At 41.2% G+C, this 22,249-nt stretch overlaps 1 protein-coding gene across 1 annotated transcript in view; it reads right to left on the bottom strand.

Moving 5' to 3' along the window:
• DPYD (dihydropyrimidine dehydrogenase) overlaps window positions 1-22,249 on the bottom strand; it is a 1,420,302-nt gene that overhangs the window by 780,130 nt on the left and 617,923 nt on the right. Inside the window, exon 11 of the mRNA XM_069737684.1 lies at window positions 18,113-18,323. Coding sequence (XP_069593785.1) covers window positions 18,113-18,323 — 211 coding nt within the window. The remainder of the gene's footprint in view (window positions 1-18,112; window positions 18,324-22,249) is intronic.

The raw sequence follows: 22,249 nt of genomic DNA, 5'->3' as shown, positions 1-22,249 counted from the left end.
ATTAGAGACATCCACCTAGTACAATGTTGGACCTTCCTTGACTTTCTGAACTGCAGAAATTTGTCATAGCTCAGATCCAATAGGTGTTGAAATTATTTTGCAGAAACTTTGTGCTATGAAGACAGGAGATTCTGAACTTTTAACACAGGACAGGATATAATAATAATTATATATGTGGCTGACACAAAATTTTGTCCATCCTATCAGCATGGTGCAAAAGAGTTCTTACCATGAAAGGTATTTGTCTTTAACCCCTTCATGACCTTGGGATTTTTCGTTTTTCCGTGTTCATTTTTCACTCCCCTCCTTCCCAGAGCCATAACTTTTTTATTTTTCCGTCAATTTGGCCATGTGAGGGCTTATTTTTTGCGGGACGAGTTGTACTTTTGAACGACATCATTGGTTTTAGCATGACGTGTACTAGAAAACGGGAAAAAAATTCCAAGTGCGGTGAAATTGCAAAAAAAGTGCAATCCCACACTTGTTTTTTGTTTGGCTTTTTTTGCTAGGTTCACTAAATGCTAAAACTGACCTGACATTATGATTCTCCAGGTCAGTATGAGTTCATAGACACCTAACATGACTAGGTTATATTTTACCTAAGTGGTGAAAAAAATTTCCAAACTTTGCTAAAAAAAAAAAAAAAATTGTGCCATTTTCCGATACTCGCAGAGTCTCCATTTTTCATGATCTGGGGTCGGTTGAGGGTTTTTTTTTGCGTGCCGAGATGTCGTTTTTAATTATAGCATTTTGGTGCAGATACGTTCTTTTGATCGCCCGTTATTGCATTTTAATGCAATGTCGCGGCGACCAAAAAAACATAATTCTGGCGTTTCGCATTTTTTTCTCGCTACGCCGTTTAGTGATCAGGTTAATGCTTTTTTTTAATTGATAGATTGGGCGATTCTGAGCGCGGCGATACCAAATATGTGTAGATTTGATTTTTTTTGTATTCATTTATTTTGATTGGGGCGAAAGGGGGGTGATTTAAACTTTTATATTTTTTTTATTTTTTTCACTTTTTTTTACTTTTTTTTTTTACTTTTGCCATGCTTCAATAGCCTCCATGGGAGGCTAGAAGCAGGCATAGCACGATCGGCTCTGCTACGTAGCAGCGATCATCAGATCGCTGCTATGTAGCAGTATTGCAGGTGTGCTGTGAGCGCCGATCACAGGGTGGCACTCACAGCTGCCGGGGATCAGTAACCATAGAGGTCTCAAGGACCTCTATGGTTACTATTCTGAAGCATCGCCGACCTCCGATCATGTGACAGGGGTCGGCGATGCGATCATTTCCGGCCGCCCGGCCGGAAGTGGTAGTTAAATGCCGCTGTCTGCGTTTGACAGCGGCATTTAACTAGTTAATAGGTGCGGGCAGATCGCGATTCTGCCCGCGTCTATTACAGGCACATGTCAGCTGTTCAAAACAGCTGACTTGTCCCGGCTTTGATGCGGGCTCACCGCGGAGCCCTGCATCAAAGTAGGGGATTTGACCTCGGACGTACTATCCCGTCCGAGGTCAGAAAGGGGTTAAGTGGAAAATCAGAGTATATGCATAGCTTTAAAGGGAACCTATCACCATTTTTTTGCTTACAAACCCTGTCCATCACTTTTATGATCATATGAATGGGGTTCCTAAAACCCCTTTATGTCCTCAGACAAAGCCCCGGTTCCTTCGAACATCACTGTATGGGCACTGTATGGATGGTGTAAAGACATCATCCACTTATATCCAGAGTGAAGAGGTGGAGATTGAAGGGTCTGGGGTTTCACTAATCGCATTCTGAAGATGCCCATCAGATCGGAGAGATCAATTTACATGCAGCACGGGACATGCATGAAACACATTTTTGGAGGTATGCAGGGGCACTTCTGAGGCTATATAGGGTTGTAGAAACCCCATTCACGTGATCTTAAAGGTAATTGTCAGGATTTTTAAACAAAAAATTAGGTTACAGGTTCCTTTTAAAGAAGAAATGAAGACATCTTTACAAAATAGTCAAATGTCAACCCAATAGGGTAATAAAGGAATTTTGTATGTGGATGGTACCATTTAAAATAAACCAAACAATGCTAGTATACCTGGTGGGGAAAAACCCACTTGAAACCCAATGACCACAAATACTTTAAACCAGCCAAAGAAAAGTGTTCAAAAGTAGTTAATCAGCTCACATGCCCAAGTACACGGCAATTGCACTCCAAAACAGCACAACAGTTTGAGTCAGCACTCAGTTTTTTAGTTTAGTGAATAAAGACTTTATTATCCTTTTCTTAAAAAAAGGCATTCAGAATATGATTGTTTGATAAGAAAAAAAGCTTAGAAATGCAACGATCAGCAGCAAGAATGCCTAAATTAATACAAGTAATGCATGTCAAACATTTAGCAGTCCTTAGCCTCAGTCTATGGATTCAAACTCAACCCTGGAAACTTTCATGAGTTGAGTTTGAATCCAAGGGCTAAGACTAAGGATCTCTAAAAATCCAAAACATTTTACCTATGTTAATCGATGCCTTTTTGGCATTATAATCTGTTGTGATACATTTCATTAATTTAGCTATATAAATACAGTATGTCATGAAACTATCTTCACCTTTGAAACAGAGTTTGGCTTTTTCCTTGACACTTATCTCTCCTTCAAACCGCATATCCAAGCCCTTTCCACTTCCTGCCGCCATCAACTCAAAAATATATTACGGATCCGTACATTCCTAAACCAAGAATCTGCAAAAACCCTAGTCCATGCCCTCATCATCTCCCACCTCGACTACTGTAACCTCCTGCTCTGTGGCCTCCCCTCTAACACTCTCGCACCCCTCCAATCTATTCTAAACTCAGCTGCTCGACTAATCCACCTGTCCCCCCACTATTTCCTGGCCTCTCCCCTCTGTCAATCCCTTCACTGGCTCCCCATTACCCAGAGACTCCAGTACAAAAGCCTAACCATGACATACAAAGCCATCCACAACCTGTCTCCTCCATACATCTGTGACCTCGTCTCCCGATACTTTCCTGCACGCAACCTCCAATCCTCACAAGATCTCCTTCTCTACTCCCTTCTTATCTCCTCTTCCCACAATTGCATACAAGATTTCTCTTGTGCATCACCCCTACCCTGGAACTCTACTACAACATATCAGACTCTCTCCTACCATCGAAACCTTCAAAAATAACCTGAAGACCCACCTCTTCCGACAAGCCTACAACCTGCAGTAACCACCGATTGACCATACCACTGCACGACCAGTTCTATCCTCACCTACTCTATCCTCACCCATCCCTTGCAGATTGTGAGCCCTCACTGGCAGGGTCCTCTCTCTTCCTGTACCAGTTGTGACTTGTTCAAGATTATTGTACTTGTTTTTATGTATACCCCGCCTCACATGTAAAGCGCCATGGAATAAATGGCGCTATAATAAAAAATAATAATAATAACTAATTCTAAGCATCCGAGACAGTTGTTCCTGTTTCAACTATTGATGGTTTTAGGCCTCATTCACACTGCAGTATTTTTGCATAAGTGTTTTTATGCCAAAGCCAGGAGTAGAGGTTACAGAAAAAGACTATCACTGAAAGAATGACACCTGTTCTGTGTTTTGGAGACAATCCTAGTTTTGGCATACAATCTTTGTTGAAATATTGACGCAAAAATAATAACTTGTAAATGGAACCTTAGGCTAAGGTTAAACAAGGACTTTGGCCATGGAAACCATATCGTGCCTAAGTTTGTTAGGAGCAATTGCTATATTGTATTGGTGTAGAAGTTAATGAGGTTGCATTGGGACATCCACAATACCGAGCTTGAAACAAGCAAGTTGTAAAAATACAAACAAGTCTGATTTTTTGTGACTTGCTTGTTACAGTAGTGTAGGTGATGCAATGAGACCCATTCAGTTCTACAGTGTCAGTGATGTTACTGAGTGAACTTTGGTCGCACGATGGCTGGTGTGGCCAAAGTAGTCGTGTACCCCTAGTCTTAATCTACACATCAAAAATTAAGATCATCATCATGTGGCTGATGCAATTGGCTACTCATTAAAAAACCCTTACATTATGCAAGTGGAACTATATGAATTGATAATGTACATATATATATATATATATATATATATATATATATATATATACAGTACAGACCAAAAGTTCAGACACACCTTCTCATTTAAACATTTTTCTGTATTTTCATGACTATGAAAATTGTAGATTCACACTGAAGGCATCAAAACTATGAATTAACACATGTGGAATTATATACTTAACAAAATAGTGTGAAACAATTGAAATTATGTCTTATATTCTAGGTTCTTCAAAGTAGCCACCTTTTGCTTTGATGACTGCTTTGCACACTCTTGGCATTCTCTTGATGAGCTTCAAGAGGTAGTCACCGGAATGGTCTTCCAACAATCTTGAAGGAATTCCCAGAGATGCTTAGTACTTGTTGTCCCTTTTGCCTTCAATCTGCGGTCCAGCTCACCCCAAACGATCTCGATTGGTTTCAGGTCTGGTGACTGTGGAGGCCAGGTCATCTGGCGTAGCACCACATCACTCTCCTTCTTGGTCAAATAGCCCTTAAACAGCCTGGAGGTGTGTTTGGGGTCATTGTCCTGTTGAAAAATAAATGATGGTCCAACTAAACGCAAACCGGATGGAATAGCATGCCACTGCAAGATGCTGTGGTAGCCATGCTGGTTCAGTATACCTTCAATTTTGAATAAGTCCCCAACAGTGTCACCAGCGAAGCACCCCCACACCATCACACCTCCTCCATGCTTCACAGTGGAAACCAGGCATGTAGAGTCCATCCGTTCACCTTTTCTGCTTTGCACAAAGACTCGGTGGTTGGAACCAAATATCTCAAATTTGGACTCATCAGACCAAAGCACAGATTTCCACTGGTCTAATGTCCATTCCTTGTGTTCTTTAGCCCAAACAAGTCTCTTCTGCTTGTTGCCTGTCCTTAGCAGTGGTTTCCTACCAGCTATTTTACCATGAAGGCCTGCTGCACAAAATCTCCTCTTAACAGTTGTTGTAGAGATGTGTCTGCTGCTAGAACTCTGTGTGGCATTCACCTGGTCTCTAATCTGAGCTGCCGTTAACCTGTGATTTTTGAGGCTGGTGGTCTTCCTTTCCAGAGGCAGTCCTCATGTGAGCCAGTTTCTTTGTAGGGCTTGATGGTTTTTGCCACTGCACTTGGGGACACTTTCAAAGTTTTCCCAATTTTTCAGACTGACTGACCTTCATTTCTTAAAGTAATGATGGACATTCATTTTCCTTTACTTAGCTGATTTTTTTCTTGCCATAATAAAAATTCTAACAGTCTATTCAGTAGGACTATCAGCTGTGTATCCACCAGACTTCTGCACAACTCAAGTGATGGTCCCAACCCCATTTTTAAGGCAATAAATCCCACTTATTAAACCTGACAGGGCACACCTGTGAAGTGAAAACCATTCCAGGTGACTACCTCTTGAAATTCATCAAGAAAATGCCAAGAGTGTGCAAAGCAGTCATCAAAGCAAAAGGTGGCTACTTTGAAGAACCCTGAATATAAGACATATTTTCAGTTGTTTCACATTTTTTTGTTAAGTATATAATTCCACGTGTGTTAATTCATAGTTTTGATGCCTTCAATGTGAATGTACAATTTTCAAAGTCATGAAAAAACAGAAAAGTCTTTAAATGAGAAGGTGTGTCCAAACTTTTGCTCTGTACTGTATAATATACAGTATATACAGTATATATGTATACTGTATATATATATAGTATATATTATCAAAATGTATATATATATATATATATGTATGTATACACATAGACACAGTGTATATATATATATGCTCTGTAGATATAAAATATTTCTGCACATCTATATAGAGTTATAGGTATATCTATTTTTTTCCCCTAGGCTTAACAGTTCCTTAACAATCGAGACTGAGGAATTGTTCAGTTGCAGTGTGCAGCCTGATATTACTGGAGTGATATCTCTGCTTTCTCTTTCCTATGAAATCTATTAAACCTGTCACTTCCTTATCGCTTTGAGTTTTACATTCAGTAGTGCAGAAGAGGACACATTTACGCTGTACTAGAAGAAACAGAACTCTAGGGAATCAGCAAGCAATACAGTGCAGGTGACCTGATCTTTCTATGATCACAATATAAACTCCTGGAAATGGCTTATTACAACAGGCACAGAGTATAGAACAATGCCATGTTTCTATTCCAATATTACATTGATTTTGAATTGTAAGAGTTTTGTTTTCTGTTTGAATATAATAACGTGAAGAAAATGCAATGCTACACTTTACAAAACACAGGAAGAATGAAGAAAAACAAAACATAGTAAACATCTGAACATTGCCTCTATTCTTCATCTTACCGGTTTACTAATACAGTAGTCAGTTTAGCTACATTAACCCTTTTTGTGCCCACATAATGTAAATTTAAGATCTTGGTGTGTTTATGTTGCTGGTTCAGGAACTGAGCCTGCATTATACCTGGCAGATGTTGTCTGCGTTACAAAACCAACACATTGCCCGTAACAACAATAGGGGAATAAAAACATAAAATAAAATAAGAAGTTTTATAAAATATTAATTAAATTAAACTGCATAAATAATAAAAGTTTAAATCACTCATTTTCCTAGTTTTAAAATTAAAATAAATAATAATAATAATAGCAACATATTTGGTAAAAAATAAATCAAAAGACTCATCCAAACAGAAATCAGGTGTGTACAGGTGTTAGGACTGGCGGAACGCACCAAGTTTAAGATGAAATAGAATTAGGTGCGTTCGCAGTCCGAGGTCCACCGTGCAGGTGAAACCCTGCTGCTAGTAGTGACAGACGATATGGCGGTACAATGTGAAAACACACACGGGTTAACTTCACCCTGTGTGAAGGAAGCGAACGCTGATGCGTCACAGGGCCATGGTACCGCACCAAGAGCACAAGCAAGAAGTCTCAGAACTCAATCCCAAGACACAGGATTTGAGTACATAAAGACCTCATGCACTCGACACCGCAACTAGGGTGTCAGAGTGAGAGAATTAATAGTATTTGTAGATGCATGAGAGTGCGTGCGGTACCACTAACCACCCAGGCTTGGGTCAGGAAAGCACAGAGAAAGCGCATGGCGCCGCACTGGCAGTCAAAGCAATTAGACGCTGAAATGTGTGTAACAGCTTGGTCTTGGTCTTGGCTTGGTCGGGCGCTAGATAGCTTCCATCATTCGCGAACAGTCAACAACACTAGGAATGGGAATGATTTAGGAGCTTTCATCCATCAACATACATCCATCTACACACACAAAATAAAGTCAATACTAGCGCATGGCCGTGCGGCCACGCGAGCCTTAAATAGTTGCAGCACGTTTAGGACCTTCAAAGAAGAACCAATGGAGTTGCTGCAGTACCTGAGCATGTGACCCCAGATCTCCACTGAGAGATCTTGCCCCGGGCATGCTCAGAGTGCAAAGCAGGACTTAGTCCTAGCACCTACAAGGACCTTCCAAGAAGGACCAATGACCTTAGCTGCAGTATCTGATCATGTGACCCTCGATCTCCACTGAGAGATCTTATTCTGGGCATGCTCAGAATGTGAAAAGCAGGACTTAGTCCCAGAAGCGTCTGCTCGCCGCTGCCCATCACTGACTTCAATGACAGAAGCAGGAAATGCAGCAGTAACTCTTAGCACAGAGTCAGACTGAGCGAGATGCTGGGATCGACGTCTCTGCTGAGCAGGCTCCACTGCGGCAGGAGAAGAATGGGAGACCGCAGCGGAGATGCCCCGAGATTCCCCCTGTGCAGAGGCAGGAACTCGACCCCTAACAACAGGTGCTTGCAAAGAGTAGCCATCTCCATATATATCCAACAAAAAAAGTAGCACTCTACAGCATAAAAACATGAAATATAATAAATGTGAGTTGCATTACTGCACTAGAAAACATGACAAATTGAGAATACTTAGCACATAAATTGGCCAATTCATGTGTACCAAGCAGCCACGATAAGATGATTCTCGTTGCTGGGACCTATCCTGTCAGGACTCCTTTCAAGACCTGATTACCTACATTTATATGGGAAGATAGGATCTTGCTGTTATGAAAAACACCTGAGGCTGACGGGTGGAGTGCTCAGTCATAGAGGCAATGTATACAAATATCAAATGACTGACAGTCACTTCCAAACAGAAATCAGGTATGAACAGGTGCTTACTAAGAGTAGCCATCTCCATATATAACCAACAAATAATGTAGCACTCTGTACCACTATAGCATGAAAACATCAAATATTTGAAATTTGAATTTCAATACAGCTCTAGAAAATATATAAAATTGAGAATGCTTAGCGCATATATTGGGATTCAAGTTTTAAAATACACATTTTATTAAGATATAAAAGTTTAAATTACCTAATTTCTCCATTTAAAAACTAAAGAAATGTTTACATTTTCCAATCTAGCAAAATATTAAATTATTTTAACCTTACGTTAAAAACTAAAAAATAGAAAAAGTGTAGCTGTAAACAAGTCGAAACACTAGAATGGATTCTTTTCAGTCACTGCTTTCCCCAAATAAGATGCAATTGAAAAAATTCAAAAAGCCTTATCTATGTTAACCCATTCCCAGCCAGGCAATTTTCCCTTTTTTGCGCTTTTGTTTTTTTGGTAAAAATCACCTGGCAATATGATTCTCCAGATCAATATGATTGCGGAGATACCAAACATGTATAGTTTTTGTCTTATTTAAGTGGTGAAAATAAATTAAGAAATTTGAAAAAAAACAATTATCTTGTGTTTTCCAAGATCAGTAAAGTTTTCAATTTTCGTGATATGCAGCTATGTGAAGGGATTATTTTCTATGCCTATCTTCATTAATATCACACCAAGGTAGAAACAATATTGTGATTGCCTCATTACATTATTTTATGTTGTTGCAGTGGCCCAAAACAAAAAAATTTCTGACATTTTCAGATTTTTCTCATTTCTTTCCATTGTTTACCAATTGGGTTAATTGATTTTGTATTTTGATAGATCAGACTTCTATGAATGCTGCGATGCAAAATGTGTATTATTTAACATTTTGTTATTTCTTATTTTTTAGTGGGGAAAAAGCAGGGCAATTTTAACTTTTATAAAAAAAATTTTTTCGTATTTCTTAAAACATTTTTTTACTTTTCACTCAATTAGTTAGTCCTCTTAGGAGACTTAAACATGCGATTAACTGATCGCTTGTGCTATATGCAGAGATGCCACAGCATTTCTGTATATAGAAAATATCAGGGTCTCTTATGAACGCCAGCCACGGGCTCATTTTCACGTGAGTGCCATCATGATAGGTACAGGAGTCTCTAGCAGAACCATGGTCACAAGGCAGCCATCGATGCCCCGCAAACACATCATGGGCATGCTGATGACGAATTAGAATGCCCATGCAAGCATTTAACAGTTTGACAGCCACAGGAGGAGCTGTTAAGGTACCTTCACACTGACCAACTTCACAACGATATCGCTGGAGATCCGTGACGTTGCAGCGTCCTGGATAGCGATATCGTTGTGTTTGACACGCAGCAGCGATCTGGATCCTGCTGTGACATCGTTCGTCGGAGCAGAAAGTCCAGAACTTTATTTCGTCGCTGGATCACCCGCTGACATCGCTGAATCGGCATGTGTGACGCCGATTCAGCGATGTCTTCATTGGTAACCAGGGTAAACCTCGGGTTACTAAGCGCAGGGCCGCTCTTAGTAACCCGATGTTTACCCTGGTTACCAGTGTAAATGTAAAAAAAAAAAAAACACTTCATACTCACATTCCGGTGTCTGTCGCGTCCCTCGGCTTTCTGCTTCCCTGCACTGTCAGCGCTGGCCAGCCGTAAAGCAGATTACAGTTGTGACATCACCGCTGTGCTTTACGGCCAGCTGGCGCTCACAGTCAGTGCAGAAAAGCAGAATGCCGAGGGACGCGACAGACACCGGAATGTAGGTATGTAGTGTTTGTTTGTTTTTTTCATTAGCACTGGTAACCAGGGTAAACATTGGGTTACTAAGCGCGGCCCTGCGCTTAGTAACCCGATGTTTACCCTGGTTACTAGGGGACTTCGCATAGTTGGTCGCTGGAGAGCTGTCTGTGTGACAGCTCTCCAGCGACCACACAGCGATGCTGCAGCGATCTGGATCGTTGTCTAGATCGCTGCAGCGTCGCTAAATGTGACGGTACCTTTAGAGGCAGATGATGGCTGATTTTATCACAGCCATCATCTACTGATAAAAATGCGTGCTTTGCTTGTGAACCCGCAAAGTCAGGGATCTGACATATGATCTACCAGTACGTTAAACAGTATGTTGGTAAGGGGTTAAAATGGTATCCACAAAAATGTAAGCTCAGTGTAAAAAAAAAACAAGCCCTAATACAGTTCCTTTGACAAAAATCTAAATGAACGAATTCTCATATGGCATAGCAGAAGATCATCTGTTATCTGTTTCCTGAAGACATCAGTATAAAAAATATTCAGGTACAGTCACTATCCATTTTTGAGGTCGGCCAAAAATGACGTGCAAACTACCGTTTTTGCTCCAGTTATAAAACAGATGTCAACTGGATTGCATCACCATATATGAGAAATACACCCACAAAATATTGCTATGACCTCTTTGCGATCAATTTCTAAAAGTAGTAAAAATCTGTAAAATCACTGTGTAACCATATGACATGAACAAATATCACTTTGACAATAGCTTTCTCATGCTAATTTGGAAAACAAGGGACTAGTAAGAGCCAAGATCTTTCTGTACAAACCCTTCTTGTTAACATAACTCACACTATGTATGGGCAGCACATAGTTGTAGGACTGGAAAGTGAACACCTGTTTATGTACAGAGTCAGTCTGGTTGAGGCAGATGTAATACCAGATTGCCCATATGGTTCTGCGTATGATTCATCAGTGGCCTGGAAGGACGATAATTTCTTTATATTATCTCAATGCTGAGATTTCTTTCCAAGAGATTCCAACTTGGCAGAAGCCTCAACATTTATTGGTTTCACAAGTACACCAGGGATGGAAGCTAAGTATCGAGAGTAACAACGTATGCTTTGTGTGTGACAGTGCATTAGTTATATCAAATACATTCAAGGTGTTAAGGGAACAAGAATAGAGGTGGCTTGCATGATTTTTACTGATGTTCCTGGTTGTCCTTGTTAAAAAAAAAACTCTTTATGGCTTAGCAATGATTATGCAACAACACAGAGGCATATTTGGGATTATTCCACATGATATTATCAAGGGGCAAACCTCTACGTCTTTTATAATGTCCTGGATGATGAACAGATGGAGGTTTAGATACAGCTTTGATTATATCTAGATAGTGGTTTTTTTGTATGTGAAAGACATATAGTTTTATATGTCTTTCCGGTAGGGTTGGATTATTTAACACACTTGACTTAAAACTTTCTGACTCACTCAAGTTTGTTGCCTTCTGCAATGTGTTTTGCAAAATTGGTGCAAATTCTGGTTGTTTTCATCTTATATATATTTTTGCAACTTTTTATGACAAATAGGTGGGAGAATGATTCAATTACTGAGCGCTTCACCATAATTACACTCCTTTTGCTAAGCCACAACCATACCCTATCCAATCCCCACCTTTACACACCCAGTTCCATGCCTCTTTAAAGGAAATCTATCAATAGGATCAACTTTTCTAAACTGTCTATATGGGCATGTAGGTCATAGGAAGCCAAATAAAATGATGCTTTTATATCTGTGATTTGATGTCTTATTTCAGAGAAATCCATGATTGTTCTTTTATGTAAATGAGCTGTTAAGATCTACTGGCCAGATACTGATCAGCATGAGAATCTGCCTTTTAGAGCTTATTTTATATACAAGGGGTATAACCAGTGTGAGACAGGTAACTAACTCAGAACAGTAGAACTGAACTTTGCCCTCCTTACAAACATGTAAGCAGCTGCAGCTCTCACAGCTCTGCTGTATTACAACAATATTGTAACACTATCTGCCTGTGAGATGGAAGCTGAATCCTTAAGAGGAACCTGCTGATGTGTCAGTTATAAACACACACAGCTCTGTAATGAAATCAAGAGAGCAGAGAGCGGCCATTACATAGCACACTATTATTTATAAAAAGCTCTGGAGGCAGAGTCTCATGTAGATCAGTGTCCAACCCATAGATTTTAGCAGCCCAATTACGTATTAGAGAAACGTAGACGTCTCTGGAATAAGAAATTGAATAATTGAAACATTGAATGTTTGAGTCAGAAAGGACTATACTCTGGAACTCTCTACCTCAAAGGTCATCACGTCCAACTGCTCAATAAAATGCAGGATTCACTAAACCATCTCAGACAGATGTCTGTCCAGCCTCTGTTTGAAGACTTCCATTGAAGGACAACTCACCACCTCTTGTGATGACATCAGATTGCAGATGTCAAAGTATCAAAGTATAACTATATTCACCTTCTTATGACCTACATGCCATTAAAGACTGCTTAGTAGAGATGAGCAAAGTTGTTTGGAAAGCGTTCGCCAATCTCAAATTCGGCACGAATGTTGCACATTCAAATTCGTGTTTGGATTCCTGAGCTTTTTTCCTAAAAACCGGCAAAAGTTTGCCCAAGTTTGGTAAATGACCAAGATCACTAAGGGCTGTTTCGGACATCAGTGTTTGTGGTAGCTGCATGGGCCGCAGAACATCTCGCATATGTGCACACTGATGACACACAGATGACATCCCTGTGTCATCAATGTGACACATACCGGCTCCTGGAACTCAGCAGTACTGTTTGAGCTGTTCTCCAGTGCAAGGTGCTAAAGAAGACAGCTCACATCAATGTCCCCTGCTTGTGCGGCGATCAGCTCTAGCAGGGGACAATGTTGAGAGTTGTATTCAACTGTTAACAACGAGAGAAGGCGGCGGCTGATGGGGGCTAGTATTCTTAGGCTGGTAAAGGACCAATGATATTGGCCCTCCCAGCCTAAGAATAGCAGCCTTCAGCTGCCCCAGAAAAGGCGCATCTATGTCAGTGTCTCCTGAAACAAAGTTAAAATAATAAACCACAATATTCCTTACCTGTCTGCTAGGAAGATAATGATCCATTCGTCCAGCAAAGGCCATAGCTCTGCTACATCTATACGGAAGGTTGCATTGTTGCATCATGCAAGTATACAGCCTGCTATCCAGCAGAGACACTGAGCAGCGTGTGCTACCGCTGAATTCTTATGACCGACCTGACTGATGTCACAGTGAGTGTGAGAAAGTTCTCACTCTTGTGGTGCCATAAGATGGTTGTAGCAGGCTATTAATATTAGCTCACAGCTTTATACAGATGTATATACACCTGTATATACAGATCTAATGACACAGATTCCTTAAAATGAATCTAAATTAAACCATACTCACATCATCATCCATTACACTGAAGCCATGGTCTCCTGTAATAAAACCAAAATAAAAAACAACCATATCCATCATAACAAACACATTTATACTCACCTAACGCACATTCCATTGAAGTCATCATCTTCTGTAATAAATAGAAAATAAAAAAAAACATATCCCTCACCTGCCCATTGTTCTGTCCCATGAAGTAATCCACGACTGGGGATAAACAGTTTTCAACCTTGATGCTGCCAAGATGTGATCATCCAGGCTGAGCAATGAGTTGCTGCGAGTTCAACCTCAGTGACTCGCGATAATGTCATCGAGGTTACCGCTGGTCACTAAGTCTGTGTTCTCAGCTGGGCCCCTGAACTGCGGGGACCTTGGTGAGATCAGCTCAGCATTGTGAGACTTTTTATCATGGTGCTAGCAGTGATCTCATCAAGGTCACTCAAGTTCAGGGGCCTGTCTGGCTCTGTGAAAAGCAGAAACCTCAATGATGGCACTGCTGGTCACTGATGCTGCACTCACAGCAGTTCATTTCTCAGTGATTCTCAGATGTGTGTTTATTTAGAAAATATAACTATAGGATGAGTAATGGATAGAAACCTCTCCATTACTAAACCATGGGCTTGATGTCACTGAACAATACAGTTGTGACATCAACCCCACAGATATGAACTCCACTTGCCACCGCAACAGTGCAAGTGGGAAGAGTGGGGCAAAGTGCCAGAATTGGCGCATTTAATAGTTGAGCCTTTTTTGGTGCTGATATTTTTAGGCTGGGAGGGCAACATCCATAGCCACTTACCAGTATGAGAGTACCAGCACCCAGCTGCCTGCTTTAGTAAGGCTGGTTGTCAAAAACATAAGTGAACCCACACCATTTTTTAAATGATCTACTGAAATAATTAACAAAAACAGCATGGGGACACCTCTATTCTTGATACCCAGCCTTGCTAAAGGTACCGTCACACTAAGCGACGCTGCAGCGATACCGACAACGATCCGGATCGCTGCAGCGTCGCTGTTTGGTCGCTGGAGAGCTGTCACACAGACCGCTCTCCAGCGACCAACGATCCCGAGGTCCCCGGTAACCAGGGTAAACATCGGGTAACTAAGCGCAGGGCCGCGCTTAGTAACCCGCTGTTTACCCTGGTTACCAGCGTAAAAAAACAAACAGTACATACTTACATTCAGCTGTCTGTCCCTTGCCGTCTGGTTCCTGCACTGACTGCTGGCCGCAAAGTGAAAGTGAAAGCACAGCACAGCGGTGACTCACCGCTGTGGCTGTGCTCTGCTTTCACTTTACGGCCAGCAGTCAAGGCAGGAACCAGACGGCAAGGGACAGACAGCTGAATGTAAGTATGTACTGTTTGTTTTTTTACGCTGGTAACCAGGGTAAACAGCGGGTTACTAAGCGCGGCCCTGCGCTTAGTTACCCGATGTTTACCCTGGTTACCAGCGAAGACATCGCTGAATCGGTGTCACACACGCCGATTCAGCGATGTCTGCGGGGAGTCCAGCGACGAAATAAAGTTCTGGACTTTCTTCCCCGACCAGCGATCTCCCAGCAGGGGCCTGATCGCTGCTGCCTGTCACACTGGACGATATCGCTAGCGAGGACGCTGCAACGTCACGGATCGCTAGCGATATCGTCTAGTGTGACAGTACTTTAACCCTCACAGCTGAGGGTTGCAGCCCACAGTTGTCAGTTTTACCTGGTTGGTTATCAAAAATTTGAGGGCAGCAAACATCAATTTTTTTTATTATTTATTAGTAGTACAATTGATGGGCCAATTGATGCCACTTTTCCTGGTATCTGCCCCTAATTTTAGCTGTTTAGGAAGCTTTTTGACCCCCTGAAAGTGTTGTCTATGCATTTGATTTTGCCTTCCATTGAAGTCAATGGGGATCTGGTATGTTCACCGAACCATACTGTGAACATGTTTGGCGAACACTGAGGCATTTGCCTACCCGAACCGAACTGTACCTTGAAATGTTCACCCATCTTTACTGCTTAGGATGGTTAATCCTGCTGATGGATTCCCTTTACATATAGATACTTTTTAAAATACCTAATTTTTAAGACATTTCAGCCATTGAGCCATGACAGGTTTTTGCTGACTCTCCCTGAAGTCTAGAAAGTCTCCCTTTTTCATAGAGATTTGGCAAGTATGGTTTAAAGGGGATCTGTCACCAGGTTTTGATTACCTCATGTCAGAGCTGCATAATGTAAGAAAAGAGACCTTGATTCCAACAATGTATCACTTAGTTTACTGGGTGAAGCAGTTGTAACACAATCAGAGTTTTTAGATGGAGCATGTAACAGAGCTGAGAAAGCTAACCCCTCCCACGCCGGGCTTTTTACGTATGTTTAATATTGACAGTATAATTACATTTTTAAATAATCTAGATGTTTCAAAAGCACCTTTTACTTTAGTTTACTTTCCATATTTATAAAAAAATTTCAGAAAATGAAATTTTAAATTTGTAACCATTTGGCTTCTACAGCATTTATGAATCACTGTACATAGCCTGCAAAAATGAGCTTGCAATGAATCATCAGCGAGCTTGTTATGAAAGCAGGATCTTATCACTTCTCCTGAACTTTTCTAAGATTAATTGTAAGTAATTGAAAGCTGAATTTTGATTTATTTAAAAGCCAGCTCACAATGTAATTCAGAAGAAGAATCAGATGACTAAAGCTGCTAATTAGTGATAAGTCTCATGTGCTCTGACTGATTTTACCATATTTATATGGATAGATGTTTTGCAATACCTGATGTCTTATTTCGGTTGCAAATTGCCTCTTCAGAGAAAAAGAGGACTTGAACTCTACAGTGCCACCTGTTGGAAGTAGCGATCCTACAAGTCACAATCAACCCTTTATAGGGATCTCTACTTCCAACAGGTGGCGCTATAGAGTTAAGTCCTCTTTTTCTCTGAAGAGGCAATTTGCATATTAAATTTCCCAGAGGAGCATTGCACGGCGAATAAGCCTCCTTACCTTGACAAGCCAGAGCTGGTATGTCTCTCTCCACAAGGAGAAATATTACCCCTTAGACCTCATTTCTGCTGGATGCTGTATTTGTTCTAAAGTGTTGCTCCCCCAATCAATGCATCTATATTGCCTGCAGATGAGCTGGATCAAGCTTCCTTCCTAGTTACAATAATTTGCTATATTTTATAGGTTATTTTATAATTGCACCAAAGCTTTAAAGGGAATTATTGTGATTATTTTTCTTTACCCTATAAACTCCTTTAGGGTTCGTTCACATGACCGTATTTTCAGTCCGAGTGCTGTTTGTGAAAAAAATGGGCTACACTCTGATCAATGTTGTTTAATAGGGCAGTAGAAATGGGTAATTTTTGTCACTGACTGCATCAATGAGTGAGAAAAATTGCAGCATGCTCTAATTTTTTTTCATAATTGGATGAGACTCACCCATTCAAGACTATGGACGCAAGAAAAAAAATTGGATACCACACGGAGCGGCAGTGGAGCATCAATTTTTACAGATGAATTTTTTTTTTAACAAAAGCTAGAAGATAAAATATTAGAAATATAATTATCTATAAAGGAAAAATATATACTGTCATTCTCAATTTCTTATTTTTTTGCACCAAAGTTCACAATCATATTGCAATGCTCAGACTGGCGGTCGGCTCTCCTGACCCAAATGTGAAAGCTGCATAGAAATACATGCTGTCCGATCAGGTAAGGAGAGCCGCCGGCCAGTCCGAGCATTGCAATGAGATTGTTCTCAGTGTTATACGGCCATTTGGCTGAGCCCTTAGACTATCTGACACAGATGTACCCTCCTCATACAAAGATAAGGAATCAATGAATTGAGTGAGTAGATCTTTTAAATCTGGGACAATTTTTCTCTCTTGCTCATACTTTGCTAACCTTACTTAGATACATGTAGGCACATTTGTCACTTCACTAGGTCTTAGATTAGAAAATTAGTGGCTATGACAGGGGCAGTACCCCGAAACACAGTGTCTGCAAATTGAGATCTGGTTTGGCTCTTATCCTAAGTCATGTGACAAGGCTCGTTAAGGGGTCGACATTGACTTTAGGATTGCTACTTCCAATAGGTGGCACTAGAGTTCTAGTCCTCTTCCTCTCTGAAGAATTTATCATTAAAAAATGACTTGTCGTTTAAAATCAACTTTTCAGGTTAAATGTATTTAACATTAATATGTTACCAAATTAATACATACATTTGTTTTTAGGCAAAGTAAGCTACCTGCATAAGCCTAAAAATTTAGGAATGAAAATTTACAATCTTAATGTGTTAGTTATATTCAATGACTGCCCAACAATCGGAGCATTTTATATTTATGCCAAAGACACAAAGAGAAAAGGACAAATGAAAATGATTTTTCAGTAGCCAAATTGCCTTTAGAACTTCTGAATTAAACGCAGTAACGCAAACACTAGATCGTTTATGTTCCGCTCGCCCATCACAGCCTTTGTTGTTATCAACTTTATCATTTTGATTCTCATGAAATTAAAGATGAAAAGGAATAAATAATAATAAAAAATGAATGGTGGAAATTTATATTGAGGCTACTCTATATGAGTGACTCACTGGTTTTGTATTCTTTATTTAGAGGATTGAGAAATAATAAGGATATTTAACTAATGAAAACATTCATTTTTTTTCTCCATTCGTTTAAATTTTTTTTTTTAGTTAAGGCATCCACTGTACCTGAAGGGTCGCTTAGCACAGATCCGAATGCACTGATGATAACATCGGCTTTTAACTGAACAATCTGATCTTCGTCTTCAATCCAATTTCCATCCTCATCTTGTTCTGTTCGAACAAACTCCATTCCACCAATTTTGCCACCTTTGAGAATTACTTTACGAGGTGATAAGAATGGAAGAAATTCACACTTTTCCTCTTTGGCTAACTCTACCTGCAAGACAAAAGAAGTGAAATTATAACTGACGATCGCGTCATTATTTCTATTAGATATAGGAGTTAGATGTTCTGGTAGACCGCGCTGCTGTGAAAAGAGCAGTTCCTCTTGTAGTAACATTTCAAGAAGTTTTTATTGTCGCATTTCAGGTGCGTACCAAACCCTTTCCCAAAACTAAACTACATATGTTTTTTGAAAGGATTCAGCACAAACCTGAAACGCGTTAATAAAAGCTACCTGAAATATTACCACACATGGAACTACTCCTTTTTCAAAGCAGCTCGGTCTACCAGAATGCCTATCTCCTGCTTCTCCTCACTCTACGTGCAGAAGATCCTTCTTTTTCTGCAGAGTTGATTGCAACAGCTAAATAGTTTTCGGGCATTTATTGGAGTTGTGACATATACAACCCAAATAGGTGAGCAACCCCCTCATCCCCCCAATTTCACTTTTAAAATACATTATTACTCTATACACAATTGTCTCACTTTTTCTTGTCTTTTATTATAACTATTAGCACATTTTCACAAGAGCCTAGTAGTAAAGGGGATATGTCTTTTTAAAATGGTTAGCCGCTTTCTAACTTGTTTTATATATGTCTAGGGAACATTAATTGAACCTGGTTACTAATATAATGTAATTACCACAATGATACCAATGCTCTCATTTTAAAAGTGCCACCCCGTCATTGTATGGGGAACGTGATGAGACCTGTGCAGGTCTTCAAAGGAGGCTGTCCATGCATCAGCACTGGAGTGTCACATTGTGAAGGAGCAGCACTTTTTTTATTATTATTTTACCCATTTATACAGCAGCATTAATTTCACAGACATTCTCATCACTGTCTCTATCGGGGCTCACAATCTATATTTCCTATCAGAATGATTTGGAGTGTGAGAGGAAACCCACAAAAACACGGGGAGAACATACAAACTCCTTTCAGATGTGTCCTTAGTGGGATTTGAACCCAGGAATTCAGTGCTAAAAACTGAGCCACAATGCTGACTATACTTTTAAAACAAAAAAGTCGCCATCATTGTGGTAACTACATTATTTTAAAGGATTTGTCCACTACTAGGGCAACCCCTTCTCAATCTGAAAGAAAATTATCTGGCATTGCTTCAGATGTACGTGAGACTGCTAAGGAAGTAATCTGTACAGTACGAGTTATAAGAAGTGTAAATTTTGTATAAGGCCAATTTAACTACGGTAGTTTGAAAATTGCAACATTTCAGACTTTTTTTAACATATACAGATAAGGGAAGAAAGCTAAAACAAAGAAAATACATTTAGCTAAAAAAAAATTGATGTAACCAATAGGTCATATTCTGCTGATACCTTCATTTTAAGGATACCTGACTGACATGCTATAATGCTGTATCCCAGCATACAGCAGAATAACTGTTTCTGTCAGTAGTAAGGACTGTGACTGTAACAGCAGAACACGTGATCTAGTGCCATTCCTGCAGCTGAGGAGATGAGGACTGTGGTGTCAGATCTAACTTTATCATTATCACCTTCTTGGTGAATAGTGTAAAGGTACCTTCACACATAACGATATCGTTAACGATATCGTTGCTTTTTGTGACGTAGCAACGATATCGTTAAGGAAATCGTTATGTGTGACAGCGACCAACGATCAGGCCCCTGCTGGGAGATCGTTGGTCGCTGAACAAAGTCCAGAACTTTATTTCGTCGCTGGATCTCCCGTGGACATCGCTGGATCGGCGTGTGTGACACCGATCCAGCGATGTCTTCACTGGTAACCAGGGTAAACATCGAGTAACTAAGCGCAGGGCCGCGCTTAGTAACCCGATGTTTACCCTGGTTACCAGCGTAAAAGTAAAAAAAAACAAACACTACATACTTACCTACCGCTGTCTGTCCCCGGCGCTGTGCTCTGCACTCCTCCTGTACTGGCTGTGAGTGTCGGTCAGCCGGAAAGCAGAGCGGTGACGTCACCGCTCTGCTTTCCGGCCGCTGTGCTCACAGCCAGTACAGGAGGAGTGCAGAGAAGCAGAGCGCCGGGGACAGACAGCGGTAGGTAAGTATGTAGTGGTTGTTTTTTTTTACTTTTACGCTGGTAACCAGGGTAACCATCGGGTTACTAAGCGTGGCCCTGCGCTTAGTAACCCGATGTTTACCCTGGTTACCCGGGGACTTCGGGATCGTTGGTCGCTGGAGAGCTGTCTGTGTGACAGCTCTCCAGCGACCAAACAGCGACGCTGCAGCGATCCGGATCGTTGTCGGTATCGCTGCAGCGTCGCTTAATGTGAAGGGGCCTTAAGATTGCTCTCACTAAGTGTATTGGGGGACACTCGCTTGGCACGGGATTAACGTAGTCAGGCACGATTTTTCCAAACAAACAGTCCATACGGTTTATTAAAGTGTCATAAACCGGGTTGTGCACAGTTCACATTATACATTTCATCAAACACAATAGGCACCAACTGGTGATATTAACTTGCAGCTTTATCTTAAACACCTCATATACGGATTTGTCTCATGGACACTAAACATACTGGACCTCTCACTTCACCCAGTTACCATGGGTGTCCGTACGCCGTACAGTTCACCAATTTCCCAAGTCACATACAGCGCATATGACACTGGGTCGCGGCCTCTAAACACGCCGAACCTCACTCCTTTCAGTCACCGTGGGAGACCACACAGTTCATAGAACATTACAAGCACCAACAGTCTGTATAGGTACCTGACTGGAGCTCCTGCTCCACCTGCTGACTCCTTGTCAGTCCACTCCTCTGGGAAAGCTGCCTCACAGGGATCACCAACTTGCCTGGGCGGCATATCCTAGTCAGTCCAGACCCACCGAAGGACGGTAGCTTCCCAAACATAGACCATCCAGAATCTGAGTCTTACTGTGCGCTATTCAGGGATCCGGTCCTACTCCCAGAACCTCCCAACACACCAGCATGACCTCTTCAGGACTCCTACTCCCAGGACTTCCAACACATGAACCGCACATGTGACCTGTGCAGGTGATATTCAGGACCTCGTCCAACACCCCAGGCATATGACCTGTCCAGGTACTATTCAGGACCTCGTCCAACACCCCAGGCATAAGATCGTCCAGGTTCTATTCAGGACATCAGACCAACACCCCAGGCCACTAGCAAGTCCAAAGCCCCACCATGTGCTCTTCAGGACTCCTACTCCCAGGAAATCCAACACAGGTTGTTCAGTGTGCTATTCAGGACTCCTACTCCCAGGAAATCCAACACACCAGCATGTGCTCTTCAGGACTGCTGCTCCCAGGAAATCCAACACAGACTTCCTGGACCTTCACCACTCAGGTCCAAACACTGGAACCACGCAGGAACATGTGACCCACACCCTGGTCACATTATATACCCTTAACCACTCCCCTGGGTGGGAGTGTAGATGTGTGGCTAGTTTGTCCCGCCCATCTCACATAACTAGCCTAGTAAGTCTCCCTTACAACTACACCATACATATACACACTCTTGAGGGACTACAGGTCCCAGAACAACAACTGTTATGATCCGGTGGTTTGGACAAATAGTGGACCTGATAGTTACTGATAATAAGGACGAGCTCTGGGACGTGGGAACTCTGCTGACCGCAATCCCTAAACCTATCAAAACACACTAGAAATAGCCGTGGATTGCGCCTAACGCTCCCTATGCAACTCGGCACAGCCTAAGAAACTAGCTAGCCCTGAAGATAGAAAAATAAAGCCTACCTTGCCTCAGAGAAATTCCCCAAAGGAAAAGGCAGCCCCCCACATATAATGACTGTGAGTAAAGATGAAAATACAAACACAGAGATGAAATAGATTTAGCAAAGTGAGGCCCGACTTACTGAACAGACCGAGGATAGAAAAGGTTATTTTGCGGTCAGCACAAAAACCTACAAAAGACCACGCAGAGAGTGCAGGGAAA

Source organism: Ranitomeya imitator, chromosome 8, assembly GCF_032444005.1.
Source record: "Ranitomeya imitator isolate aRanImi1 chromosome 8, aRanImi1.pri, whole genome shotgun sequence".
NCBI classification, from domain to species: domain Eukaryota; kingdom Metazoa; phylum Chordata; class Amphibia; order Anura; family Dendrobatidae; genus Ranitomeya; species Ranitomeya imitator.
This window is presented reverse-complemented; position numbering and strand designations above follow the sequence as displayed.